General features: G+C 46.8%; 1 protein-coding gene across 10 annotated transcripts in view; it reads left to right on the top strand.

Moving 5' to 3' along the window:
• PGBD2 (piggyBac transposable element derived 2) overlaps positions 1-13,767 on the top strand; it is an 89,786-nt gene that overhangs the window by 13,643 nt on the left and 62,376 nt on the right. For 3 of the 10 annotated variants that reach the window (XM_072777240.1, XM_072777241.1, XM_072777242.1), the window contains one exon: positions 5,631-12,394. The exons of 4 other annotated variants lie outside the window; for them this stretch is intronic. In XM_072777240.1, the coding sequence (XP_072633341.1) occupies positions 5,631-7,422 (1,792 nt within the window). In that variant the 3' untranslated portion in view covers positions 7,423-12,394. Of the gene's footprint in view, positions 1-5,627; positions 12,395-13,767 lie in introns of those variants that run through there. 3 more of the 10 variants (XM_072777237.1, XM_072777238.1, XM_072777239.1) reach the window with 1 other exon arrangement.

Here is a 13,767-nt window from a genome sequence, read left to right as displayed (position 1 = left end):
TTTCCCAGAGTTAGGAGTCTCTCTGCTTTGTCACCCTCTCTGATTTTTCGTTGGGAAATTTTTAATTACTGATATAATTTATTTGCTGGTAATGGGTCTGTTCACATTTTTTGTTTCTTCCTGATTCACTCTTGGTAGTTTATATGTTTCTAGGAATTTATCCCTTTCCTCCAGCTCCTAGTTTCACTGATCTGGTCTACTGCTTTTTTTGTTTATCATTTATTTCTGCTCAATCATGATTATTTCTCTCCTTTTGCCTTTAGGCATTACTTACTGTACCTTTCCTAGCTCCCTTAGGGTAAGGCTAGGTTGTGTATTTGCACCTATTTTTTTTTTCTTGCATCTTGAGGTAGGCCTGTATTGCAGTATACTTTCCTCTTAGAACCACTTATAGACAGATAGAGCTTTTCCTCCAAGGTCAGCAAAAGTTTGAGACTGTCTTGTTTTCATTTTCATTTGCTTCCATGTATTTTTTATTTCCTTTTTAATTTTCTGATTAACCCATTTATTCTTTAGTATGGTCTTCTTTAACCTCCATGCATTTGTGGTTTTTCCAAATTTTTCCTTGTGATTGACTTTAGGTTTCATAGCATTGTGGTGAGCCATTATGCATGATATGATCTCAGTCTTTTTGTATTTGTTGTGGCCCGATAGGCAACCCAGTGTGCGATCTATTCTGGAGAATGTTCCATGTGCGTTCAAGAAGAATGTGTATTCTGGTGCTTTCAGACAAAATGTTTGGAATATATCTGTTAAGATCATCCAGTCCGGTTTGTTATTTAAACCATTTTTTCCTTGTTGATTTTCAGGTAGATGATCTGCCTGTTGCTCTAAGTGGGGTGTTAAAGTCTCCTAATATTATTTCAGTGACTTTAAGTTTGTATTTAATTGATTTTTAGGTTTGGGTGCTCCAGTTTGGGGGGCATAAATATGTACAACTGTTAGATGTTCTTGTTGGATAGATCCTTTTATTATATTATAGTGCCCTTCTTCATGTCTTCTTACAGTCTTTAGTTTAAAGTCTAGTTTGTCTGATGTAAGTGTGGCTGCTGACTTTCTCTTGATGTCCATTTGCATGGTACATGGTTCTCCATCCGCTCACTTTGAATCAACAAGTGTCTTTAAGTCTAAAGTGAGTTTCTTGTAGGCAGCATAGAGATGGGCCTTGTTTTTTATCCATTCTGATATCCTATGTCTGTTGGTGGGAGCAGTTAGTCTGTTTCCCTTCAGAGTGAGTGTTGATAGATATGAATTTAGTGCCATTGTGTTACTTGTGAGGTTGCTGTTCCTGTAGATTTTCTCTCCTCTGTAGTCTTTGTGGCTTTTGATCTTTCTTTACCTCTTGAAAAGTTCCCTTTAATATTTCTTGCAGGGGTAATGTAGTGGTCATGAACTCCTATTGTTTTTGTCTGTCTGGGAAGCTCTTTTTCTCCCCTTCTATTCTGAATGACAGCCTTGCTGGAAAAGTATTTTTGGCTGCATATTATTCCCATTCAGCACGTTGAGTATATCATGCTTCTCCCTTCTGATCTGTTAGGTTTCTGTGGAGAGATCTGCTGCTAACCTTATTTCTCTTCCACTATAATTATGCAGGGGACAATCCCAATCTTTTGGTATTGGTTAAGACCTGATTTGTGACCCAGTAATTTAATTTAGGGATTTCTTTTCCATTGCTGCTCTCAGGATGTTTTCCTCATCTCTATATTTTGCAAATTCTACTCTAATATGTCTTGGTGTTGGCCTGCTTTTGTTGATTCTGGCCAGAGTTCTCTGTGCCCCCTGGATTTGGATGTCACCTTCCTTCAGCAGATTAGGGAGGCCTTCAGTATAACTTCCTAGAGTAAGCTGTCTGGCCCATTTCCCTGGAACTCCTATGCTCTGCCTGTTATTATGCTTTATGAGGTCACCCAGTTCTTTAAGTCAATATGCTCTGCCTGTTATTATGCTTTATGAGGTCACCCAGTTCTTTAAGTCAATATTCGTGATCTTTTTCTTTCCTTTGACTTTTCAGCTTCATTACTTCTCATAATTTAATTTTTTTAAATCACGTATTCATTCTTCTGCTTCTTCTATCCTTGCGCTCATTGTATCTGGTGGATTTTGCATCTCGATTACAGGATTTTTTATTTCAGACTGACGAGTGTTTAGATCTTTTATCTCTGTGGTAAGGGACTCTCTGGTGTCTCTTATGCTTTTCTTAAGCCCAGAGAGTATCCTTAGATGTTGTTTTATTTTTATTTTTATTCATTCATTTTTTTTAAGATTTTATTTATTTATTCATGAGAGACACACAGAGAGAGAGATTGAGAGAGAGAAGCAGAGACACAGGCAGAGGGAGGAGCAGGCTTCATGCAGGGAGCCCGACGTGGGACTCAATCCCAGGTCTCCAGGATCACATCCCGGGCTGCAGGTGGTGCTAAACTGCTGCGCCACCAGGGCTGCCCTTAGATGTTGTTTTAAATTCTGGGTCAGGCATATTACTTATATCTGTTGGAATAGATCCCTGGCTATGACCTTTTTTGTTCTTTCTTTTGGGATGAAGTCTTCCCTCTTGGCATTTTGCCTAAGTCTCTGTCTTCTAGGTGTTAGGAAAACCTTTATGTTACCTTGTCATAGGGGTGATGACTGTATTAAGAAGAGGTTGTATGCTGACCAGGCAGGGCCTGGGCTTCAGGAAGTGTCTGGAGTATGCTGTGTACTCTGTTGCTGTGTTTTGGCAGCTCTTTCCCTTAGGTCACCTGTGCAGTGTTTCCGCCTGCCTGCAGTGTGCCCTTGTCCAGTGTGTGGTGAATTTTACCTAGGTGTGCGGTGGTCATCTTGGTAGAAAGGCTAGACCCAGTATCCACTACAGCTGGTGTTGTATCACTCCATGGTCTGTAGTCTTGGGTGTGGGGAGTGGGTGCTGGTTGTCTGGGGAGGGAGAGGCCCAGCTGCCTTTCTGGCTCTCAGGTACACTTGCTCTTTGAAGAAAGCACCTGCAGAGCATAAGGGGATGGGGATCGGTGTAAGTTTCTCAAGCTCCCACTTTGTTCTCTGTACTGCTGCCTGAAGTCCTCAGTGTTGACTAGGAGCGGATAAAAATGGCATCATGCACTCAGTGTTCACACCCACAGCTATTCAGGAAGCCATCATAGAAGAGGGAACCATGTTCCCTCATTGGCCCCAGGCTTCCCTCAGATTCCTGCCTTCCCCCTGTCTGTGTCTGAGCTGTCTGACCCCCAGTGGCTCAGTGCTCCTGTTTTATCTCATGCATGTTGGCTGGGTTTCAAAACTCCAAATTTTAGGGACCCAGTGTGGCATGGAGCCACACTAATCCTCTGGGAGGGTCTGCCCATTGTGGCCGGTGCGACTATGTCCCTAAAGGGCCATCACATGAACACACCAGGGCTTGGAGTTTATGGTGAAGCACAGCGAAAAAGCCAGTATCCAGGTTAGCTGCCCTCAGCAGCTGCCTCTGCTCCTATGGTAATGCGTGGGGTAGTTCAATGCTGTCTGCTGCCTGTTTTGTCCCTGAGTGGCAGTGCCACCTCTCCCAGATGCACTCCAGTGGGCCCCAGGGGATCCTCAGACACGCTGTCTGCTGCTGGACCTCTGCCCCCCCGCCCCCCCCACCCCAGGAGCACTTCAGAGCTGGCCAGGCTCCACCCATGGGGATGGCGTGGAGTTCTGAGATTCCAGACTCTGAGCTCCCCTGCTTCCAAGAACTCTCTATAATCAGCCCCTATCGCTTTCTCCCCTCAATGGCTTTGGGGAAATGTTTCTCTTGTGCCCCACGCATGTCCTCTCCCACACGCACTCTCCTCTCTCCCTGACCAGGGCCCCCTCCCCCCTTCACCTCCCCCAGATCCTGTCTCCCCCAGACCTACCTTCCAGGCTATAGCCCCTTTTCTCCAAGTTCTGCGCTTTGCTCTCCATCCTCAGATCAGTTTCTTGGGTGTTCAGAATGATTTGGTATTTCTCTAGCTGTGGTCATGGGATGAGGCAAGCCTAGGGTCGCCCTCCTACTCCTTCCTCTTAATTCCTCCTCCCCTTGTCCAGCAGTCTGAACAGCCATGCGCAGAAGGTGTTTAGAGTGAGGTAGTGAGAATGGTGGAAGCCCTGGCTGTCCTGGCCTGGATCTGCTGCTGCAAACCAAGGCAGGGACACTTGTGAAGATGGCTACTGATCCCAGAGAAGCGCTTGGTCTGAGGTCCATGGGAAGGGCTTTTGTATCCTTGAAAACTAGGTTCCCTTCCTGGCCTACACAGAGCATAAGAAGTACCTTAGTTCCCTGAGGTCGACCTCCCGGGCCTTGGTTCTAGCACAAAGGCTGATGAAGTCAGCATCACGAAGTGAGTCTGAACTTAAGAGTCCAAGGGCAGGTGTTCAGAGACCTTGCCTCTGTGTAAAGTCTGTTTCCTCCCTTGGGTTTGAAATTCTTTTAAGTGGTGTAGGACATCAGTAGTGCCCACCTTCCCCACCCTGTCCTTTCTCACACCCTGGTGGCCCTCCTCTGTCCCACTACAGAGGGCTTCCTGTGACAGCTGAACACACCTGAATGTCCTGATGGGGCCTCTAGACCCCTGGGGCCCTGGTCTGGGTGTCCTGGGCTCCTTGCTCCCCTGTTACTATATCTGAAGCCTCCTTGCTTGCAGATAGCCTGTCCTTTTGGGTTCAGGGACTTGTACCTGCAGCTCTCTTCCTGTGCCAGGGACACCCCATCTCCAGCTCTCTGTAAGGCCCACTCTCTTTCTCAGGTCACCTGTGTGGTGAGCCTTCACCCATCATCTATCGGAAATAGCAGCCCCAGTCCTAGTGTTTTGCTGTATTCTCTGAACCTGGTGCCGTCCCACAGAGCTCCTTGTCTGTTGAACTGTCATCCTTCTCCTCCAGGGCAGATCAGGGGTGGAGCACGTCCACCGCCAGGCCCTGAGAAGCACCTCATCACAGTCGGTGCTCATTAAACACAAGTATCTCTTGACATCCAGTTAGTTCCCACATGCGCAGGAAGAGTTAGGAAGGCAGGGGTTTCCATGTTTTGTGAGTCTATCTGGCTTCTGAATTGCGGCTGCTACGTAGTAAGATGTCTAATATTAAGGGAACCACCTGAAAACCTGTCTGAATCTGTTCAGGTCCTGAATTTGGGGTAGTAAGTCTTCAAATAGGGAGAGTTTGGAAATTTGGGAAAGACGAAACTTATAATTGCTCAATTCGTAAGGGAAAGGGAAGACCCAGGTAAGACAGGGATGAAAGTAGGGCTGCTGAGGCCACTGAGTCAGAGGACATCACTGGTGTTACTTCAGCAGCTCAGGCTCCCTGGTGGTGGTTCCTCCCTGGGGATGACAGTGCCACCTGGACTTATCACTAGAGGCGATCTTCTCTTCAAAACACTTTAAGAAAGAGAGAAGAATGGAATGTGTCCCTGGAGGTCCTTCCACTAAAATACTCCTGCACTTGAAAGTGTAACATGTGCTGGCCTGAAACTCAGTCACGCGGCCTGGAGCCTGATGGTGCTGGGTCTGACGTGCTGTTGGGGCCCAGGTGCTCTGTGGTGGGAGCCCTCTTCTCCAGGCAATGCTTTAACAGAGTTTCCTGCTGAAACACTGTCTCCTTGTGGCCTCTCTCCCCCTTGGTTCCTGTCATTGCAGCAGCTTCACTGTTGGGAGAGGTGCCAGTTCAAAGGCAAAGTCTGCGAAGCTGCTCGAGGTTCTGAATGCACTGGAGGAGGAGGAGGAGCGCAGCCACAGCAGGCAGGAGATCTTCATTGCGCCACCTGACAGTGCCTCAGGGGACTTCACTGACGAGGACTCAGGGGACGAAGGTGGCCGACGAGGCTTCCACCTGCCGGGCAGCGTCCTGCATGCCTCCGTGGTGCCTGAGGACTCGTCTGAGGACTCTGGCGCGGAGGAGGAGGAGGAGGAGGAGGAGGAGGAGGAGGAGCAGCTGTTGCAGCCGGCCCTGAAGAGACAGAGGGCAGTGGTGGAGCCTCGGCGTATTTGGACCAAGAGAGATATCCAAGCTGACTTCTGCAGCTGGACTGCATCCGATCCTCACATAGAGGATCTCAAGAGCCAGGAACTGAGTCCTGTCGGCCTCTTTGAGTTGTTTTTTGATGAAGGAACAATTAATTTCATTGTTAATGAAACCAATCGTTATGCTTGGCAGAAAAATGTCAACCTGGGGCTCACAGCCCAGGAATTAAAGTGTGTTCTGGGCATTTTGATTTTAAGTGGGTATATATCCTATCCAAGGAGAAGGATGTTTTGGGAAACCTCTCCTGATTCCCATCATCATCTTGTGGCTGATGCAATCAGAAGGGACAGGTTCGAAGTGATCTTCTCCTACCTGCATTTTGCAGATAACAATGAGCTGGATGAAAGTGATAGGTTTGCCAAAGTCAGGCCTCTCATCATCCGGATGAATTGCAATTTCCAGAAGCACGCACCCTTGGAAGAGTTCTACAGCTTTGGAGAGTCCATGTGTGAGTACTTTGGGCACCGGGGATCCAAGCATCTGCCTGCAGGGAGGCCCATGCAGCTGGGCTACAAGATCTGGTGTGGGACAACCAGTAGGGGCTACCTGGTGTGGTTTGAGCCCTCACAGGGCACGCTGTTCACCAAATCAGACAGGGGTCTGGACCTAGGAGGCAGTATGGTGGTGAAGTTTGTGGATGCGCTTCAGGAGCGTGGCTGTCGGCCTTACCACATATTTTTCGACAAGGTTTTTACAAGTGTCAAACTCCTGTCCATTTTGAAGAAAAAGGGGGTCAAGGCCACAGGAACTGTTCATGAGTATAGGACTGAGCGATGTCCCCTCAAAGATCCCAAAGAACTTAAGAAAATGAAGAGAGGTTCATTTGATTATAAAGTCGATGAGAGCGAGGAGATTATCGTGTGCCGCTGGCATGATGGCAGTGTAGTCAACTTCTGCTCCAATGCTGTGGGCATAGAGCCAGTAGGGCTGACCAGCCATCCTTCAGGAGCAGCCAAAACACGGACCCAGGTCCATCAGCCCTCTTTGGTGAAGCTGTACCAGGAGAAGGGGGGCGGTGTCAGTCGGATGGACCAGAACATTGCCAAGTACAAGGTGAAGATCCGGGGCATGAAGTGGTATTCAAGCTTCATTGGCTATGTCATCGATGCCGCCCTGAATAATGCCTGGCAGCTGCACAGGATCTGCAGCCATGATGCCCAGGTGGACCTCCTGGCCTTCCGGAGATATGTGGCCTGTGTGTACCTAGAGAGCAATGCTAACGTGTCCTCCCAAGGGAGGCGAAGCAGGCGGCTAGAAACTGAGAGCCGCTTTGACATGATTGGGCACTGGATCGTCCACCAGGACAAGAGGACCCGGTGTGCCCTCTGCCACTCACAGACCAACACGCGCTGTGAAAAATGCCAGAAGGGTGTCCACGCCAAGTGCTTCAGGGAGTACCATATCCGGTGATGCACGAGGGCCAGAGGGAGCCCTGTGGATGTTTGGTTTATAAAGAGATTTTACAGCTACTTACATATAGTAGATGGAGCACCTGATTTTATGTTGGGAAAAAGAGACCTGAATCCCTCATTATTTGCTTTTGTATTTTCTCCGTATCTCCGTTACACTTCTCTTTTTATTGTCTTCTGTGATGCCCACATGTAATATAAATTAGTATTTATATTGGCAATGATCGGTGTTTATAAATCTCTAGATTATACTCTTATTTACTTCAACAATGGGCCCTTTTTATTCAGATAAAAATCTTCCTTTGAGTTATACCTGAGTCCCAGTAAAGAAAATCAAATATAGCCAAAAACTTTGTGAAACTTTTATGAAGAGTAAAAAAGTTAGGTAATTGTATGCTACTGATGACAATCTAAGATGGAGCAATAGTATATAGGTATGGTATTGATGTGATGAAGGATATTTTATCATATTTATTTCACTTTAACACTAGCCGACTCTCCATGGATAGATATTTATCTATCTCTGCCTTCTATTTATCCAGAGGGCTAGATTTGTAGACTCAATCAAGATTTTCTTGATAAAAATATTTTCTTGGGGCGACTAGGTGGCTCCCTTGGTGAAGTGTCAGCTTTCAGCTCAGATCATGATCCCAGGGTCCTGGGATGGAGTCCCACATCCAGCTCTCTGCTCACCGGGGAGTCTGTCTGTCTCTTTCTCCCCCACTTTCTCCCCCTGCTTCTCCCCATGACTCATTCTCTCCCCCCCGCCTCAAATTAATTAATTAACTAAATATTTTCCTACTTTAAGTATATTCTTTTGGGATCCACTTTCATAACTAGAGCGAGATAGGAATCTCTCTCCCTGCCAAAACGATGGTTTGCATCATTTTCAAAAATATATGCATATTTCCCCACTGATTTCAATTCTAACTATATAAATTCCTGAAATTTTGGGTTAAGTATTAAAACACAGGAGTTATTCCAGACGACTAAAAGAAATACCTGTGAAAATTTGGACCTATCAAACATCAGAGAAAGGAACTTTTTTTTTTTACTTTTTAAAAATTCAATGTTTATGACTAATTTGGGGGTAGCATATAGTGATTCTCAATGGCAATAATAACCAGTGCTGGTTACATCAAGTGCCCTCTGTAACGCCCATCACCCAAACACCTCATCCCCCACCTCCCTCTCCTCCAGCAACCGTCAGTTTGTTTCCTATAGTTGAGTCTCTGATGCTTTGCCTCCCTTGCTATTTTCATTCTATTTGATTTTTCCTTTCCTTCACTTCCCTTATATACATTGCTTTTGTTTCTTAAATTCCACATGTGAGTGAAATCATATGATATTTTTCTATATCTCTGACTTATTTTGCTTAGTCTGCCACCGTCTAGTTCCACCCACATTGTGGCAAGGGACAAGATTTCATTCTCTTTGCCAGCTCTGTAGTATTCCACTGTATAGAAATACCACCTCTTTTTCATCTATTCATCAGTCAACAGATATCTGGGTTCATTCCATAGTTTGGCTCTTGTGGACATTGCTGCTGTAAACATTGGGGTACAAGGACCACTTTGAATCTGTAGCTTTGTGTCCTTTGAGTAAATACTTAGTTGTGCCATTGCTGGGTCGTAGGGTAGCTCTAGTTCTAACTTCTTGAGGAACCTCCCTACTGTTTCCAGAGTGGCTGCAGGAGCTTGCATTCCCATGAATCAACAGTGCATGAGGGTTCCCCTTTCTCTGCATCCTCACCAGCATCTGTGGTTTCCGGAGTTGTTCATTTCAGCCATCTGATGGTGGTTTGCCATTGTGTTTTTGAGTTGCATTTCCCTGATGATGAGGGACCTTGAGCATTTTTTTTCACATGTCTGGTAGCCATTTACCTGTTTCATTTGCAAATATTGAACCACCCCTGCAAAAACAAGGCCAATTTAAGAGTTGAATTATTACCTGGGAAAAGGTGCTTCCCTAACACAAGGATAAAGGAGAACTCTAAAGAATACAGAACTGCAGCTGGAGTCCTGGCTCCACCAGGCAAGTCTGTCTGATGGAATTTCAGTCGGGAAGTAAGCTACATAAGGCAGGTAGCTCGTCACTGTTCTGGCAAAGTGGGCACACATACCTGGTTTTTGGAAGCATCCACGGTGGACAGACAGGTCCCTGACACAGCAGGTTTAAAGCTGGAGTGGCTGTGGCAGGGAAATCTGGGAATGTGGCTCCCTCGCTGGCTGTGAGGAAAGGCCAGGGGAATCCCTAAGGAGCAACACCAGGCACACGGGGCTAGCTGCTGCACACTGTGCACTTGGCTGGTGATGCTGACCCTCTGAGCAGAGCGGCCTGTCCCAGCACTTATTGATCTCCATCATCATGCCTCCAGTGCTTACGTTTTTGCGCCCTAGTTTTTTTTTTTTAATCACATTTATGTTAGTTTTTCAAACCACTAGCATTTAGCTTTATGATTTTCCCCAGCATGCACCTGCTTTCTTTTAATGAAGCTCTGCTTTTATATTTGTAATGTAGTTGCTTCTCTCTTCTGTTCTATTTGCTATTCTTCTTTGGCTTCCTTTTTTTTTTTAGGATTTTATTTATTTATGAGAGACACAGAGAGAGAGGCAGAGGCACAGGCAGAGAGAGAGAGAGGGAGAAGCAGGCTCCATGAAGGGAGTCCGACGCTCGATCCCAGGTCTCCAGGATCATGGAAGGTGCTGCTTGTTACTTGACTTATGTTTCATGGAATCTGTGAGGCACGATCATACTTACATTCGAGGCTTGCTGTTTTGTGTCACCAGTCTGCTCCTGCTTCTTTATCCCTCTTTCTGCTTTTTTGGTTTGATGAATTATTTTCATTGTTCCCTTTCAATCTTAATTATTCTGTTTTCTCCCTTCAAGATTCAGCTTTATTTCTTTTTTCAATTAATTATCTTCAATGGTGTTACTTCTCCTCTGCTGACTTTCTAGTTCTGCATATCCGGGATCATGTCCTGGGCCGAAGGCAGCGCTAAACCACTGCCACCTGGGCTGCCCTCTTTTTTGGCTTCTTAAACGAGAAGCTTCTTCACCTGATTATCAGCATTTCTTCTTCTCTAATATAGACACGTGCAAGCCTGTTTGTGCCTTTCATCTACACCCCAAGCAAAATTTGTTTTCATTACATTCAGTCTGGACTATTTCCCGAGTTTTCCTGTGATGTGTCCCTCGACACATGGCTCACGAACACGTGTGTTGTTTCCTGTCTCAGCAGGAAGGGATTTCCCAGTTGTCTCCATGTTGTGGATTCCCCACGGAAATCCAGTTTTCAGGATCACAGTCAGCGGGAAGTCAGTCTTTTACAATCTGTTGAGACTTGGTTCATCAGCAGCATACGGTCTGTGTTGTCGATCATTCCGTCTGAAATGCCGAAGGACATATATTCTAAGTTACTGTGTGTAGTAGTAGAGCCAGAGGGTGCAGGTGCTCGGTCTCCCCTTGGCAATGGGTTTTCCTGAGTGTTCTGGCCGTTAGCGTGAGAGCGGCGTGTGAAGCCTCCAGGGCTGGTTTGAAATTTGTCCATTTCTTCCTTTACTTTGTGGGCATATTGCTATGTGCTTATGACATAGGCTGTGCATGTCATCCCGCCACCCCAACCCTCTCTGGTGTGAGATGTCCCACTTGCTTCGGGCAGGAAGTCTTCACTTTGAGTCAGCTTGGCTTCTACGAGGAGAGCTCACTGCTTCCTTTGGTTTGTGTCTGTGAGCTGCCCATTGTCCCATCTTTTATTGTGGACTTTGTGTCTGGAGTCTGCACGGGCTCCCTGTCAACAGCAGAGACTGGGCTATTGTTTTGATGGGCCGCCGGCGTTTGCTGGAAGGTGCTGCTTGTTGCTCGACTTATGTTCCATGGAATCCGTGAGGCATGATCATACTTACATTCGAGGCTTGCTGTTTTTTGTCACCAATCTGCCCCTGCTTCTTTTTCCCTCTTTCTGCTTTTTTGGTTTGATGAATTATTTTCATTATTCCATTTCAATCTTATTTATTCCGTTTTCTCCCTTCGAGATTAAACTTTATGTCTTTTTTTAATTAATTATCTTCAGTGAGGTTACTTCTCCTCTGCTGACTTTCTAGTTCTGCATATGCGTATACATTTATATCCGTTCCTATGCCGGTGCGTGCGGATACACATCATTATTTCAGTTCAGTTGGTGGTCAAGCTGGAGAGTCAGTGCCTCCTGTCTACTTACAGTTCTGTGGCTGACATCAGGTTTCCTACTTGTAAACACTCAGTCTTAAGACTCACTAGATTGATTCATCACGCTGCCTTTTGATGATCACCCTCATATGTTTCAATTCTACATGCCTGCAACCACAATAGTGCTTTTTTTTAAAAAAAAAAAAATCAATGTTCATTCCCCTTCTTTATGTCCATATATATTCATAAGCAGTCATTCATTTACATATCCATACTCAAGGGCAGCCCTGGTGACGCAGTGGTTTAGCGCCACCTGCAGCCCAGGGCGTGATCCTGGAGACCCGGGATCGAATCCCACATCAGGCTCCCTGCATGGAGCCTGCTTCTCCCTCTGCCTGTGTCTCTGCCTCTCTCTCTCTCTGTGTCTCTATGAATAAGTAAAATAAAAAATCTTAAAAATAAAAAAAAGAAAGTGTTAACATATTCATACTCAAATAGACAGCATTATTTACATATATATTTATACATACACATATATACACACATATACACATGCGTGCACACATATCTTGCTCTTATTTCCTTCAGACGGTCTGTAGTTCAAGTAGAAAATTTTCCTTCAGCCTGAGGAATTGCCTTTTGTATGTTTTATGGAGATCTCTCATGTGTTTTCTCAGTTTTGTGGAATATGATTCAGAGTTCCTGGGATTGCATCCCTCCCTCTCCCTCTGCCTGTCTTCACTGATCATGCGCGTGCACTCTCTCTCTCTCTCCCTTAAATAAATAAATAAAATCCTAAGAATTAATACTACTACTACTAGTAAATAACACACAGAGTGAGCATAAAGGTGGACATGCAGGCCTGCTAGACCTGGCTGGAGACCCCCTCCCTCGTGCCTGTATTTGTCGTCTTCCCCTTGTGCTGCTGCCTGCAGAGGTGCATGACCTCCCAGGGAGGGAGAAAAGGCCCATGGAGAAGCCACCCTGGCTCCTGAACGACCCCGTGAACAAGTTCAGTCTCCAATCTGAACAGCCACTCAGTGCTGTCAGGTGGGGCAATCTGTGTTGATGCGATACTGACATTGGAGGAGTCACTTGATAATTCAGCATAATGGAATAGACCTACCAAAGGCAGACATCTCCAAGTAACTGAAATAGTTATCACTCTAGTAGCTTGAAAATGACTGATGGATGCCTGGCTGGCTCAGTCCATAGGACGTGTGGTTGTTGACTTCAGGGTCGTGAGTTTGAGCCCCATGTCGGGCACAGAGTTTACTTGAAAAGCAAAGAAAACACAAGAATTTAAAAATGTCCAAAGTCAATAAGGCCCTAACCATTGTGAGGCCTGAGGCGGGATGGATCCTCCCACCTGCTCCTTCAGCCACTGAGCCCTGAGCACAGATAGTGCCAGAGCTGATAAGCCGACCAGATGCTCCCTCTCGAGCTCATGCTCCAGCGGGAAGATGTACAAAATATGGAGCAAGGTCATGAATGAGAAGGGCCATTGCTCCCTAGAAAGAGAGCCTGGTGCTTCCCTGGGTCCTGAGCTCCGCAGGTGAGGCTGTGATAAGGCTGTGCTGCAGGGACGTGGGGACGTCCTGAGCCCTGCACATGTCAGGGCATGCAGCCGGGCAGAGGCCACAACGGTTCAGTCACTCGAGGCAGAACTTGGTGTTGCCAGAGTGGCGGTTCGAAGGGGGGCCCGGGGGCCAGAGGAGGGGAGCAGCACAGAGGGGAGGAGGGGCAGGGCCCTGTCCTCTCACTCTGAGACCACATTTCCCCGCCCAGTGGCTTTCCCAGTGTCAGGGGCCAGGGATCCCGCAGGACGCAGCAGGGCTCCGGCCAGAGCCTTCCAGGGGGCGGAGGCTGCTGTCAAAACCGAGGATGGACCTGCTTCTAGGAAACTGGGCTCTCGGAGGGCTGGGGGTGGGATTCAGTCCACACCGCAGGCCAAGTTCCCAAACCTGTGGGCTGTTGTCCCCGGAGGCCAGGGCCTGAGCAGGGACTGTGTCATGGCTCAACATAGGGCCTTGTGGCCCAGTGTGGGGACCCAGGAAAGACGTGGGCCAGTCTGAGAGCTGCTGGGCCCCGAGCTGTTACAACCAAACTCTAGAAGTGGCTTCGGGTCACGTTGCCTTTGCTGCGGGTGCAAGTGTGTCATCAAGTGCAGGCCACACTC

This window comes from Canis lupus, chromosome 15, assembly GCF_048164855.1.
Source record: "Canis lupus baileyi chromosome 15, mCanLup2.hap1, whole genome shotgun sequence".
Taxonomy (NCBI): Eukaryota; Metazoa; Chordata; class Mammalia; order Carnivora; family Canidae; genus Canis; species Canis lupus.
Note: the sequence above shows the minus strand (reverse complement) of the source record. Positions and strands in the feature narration are given on the sequence as shown.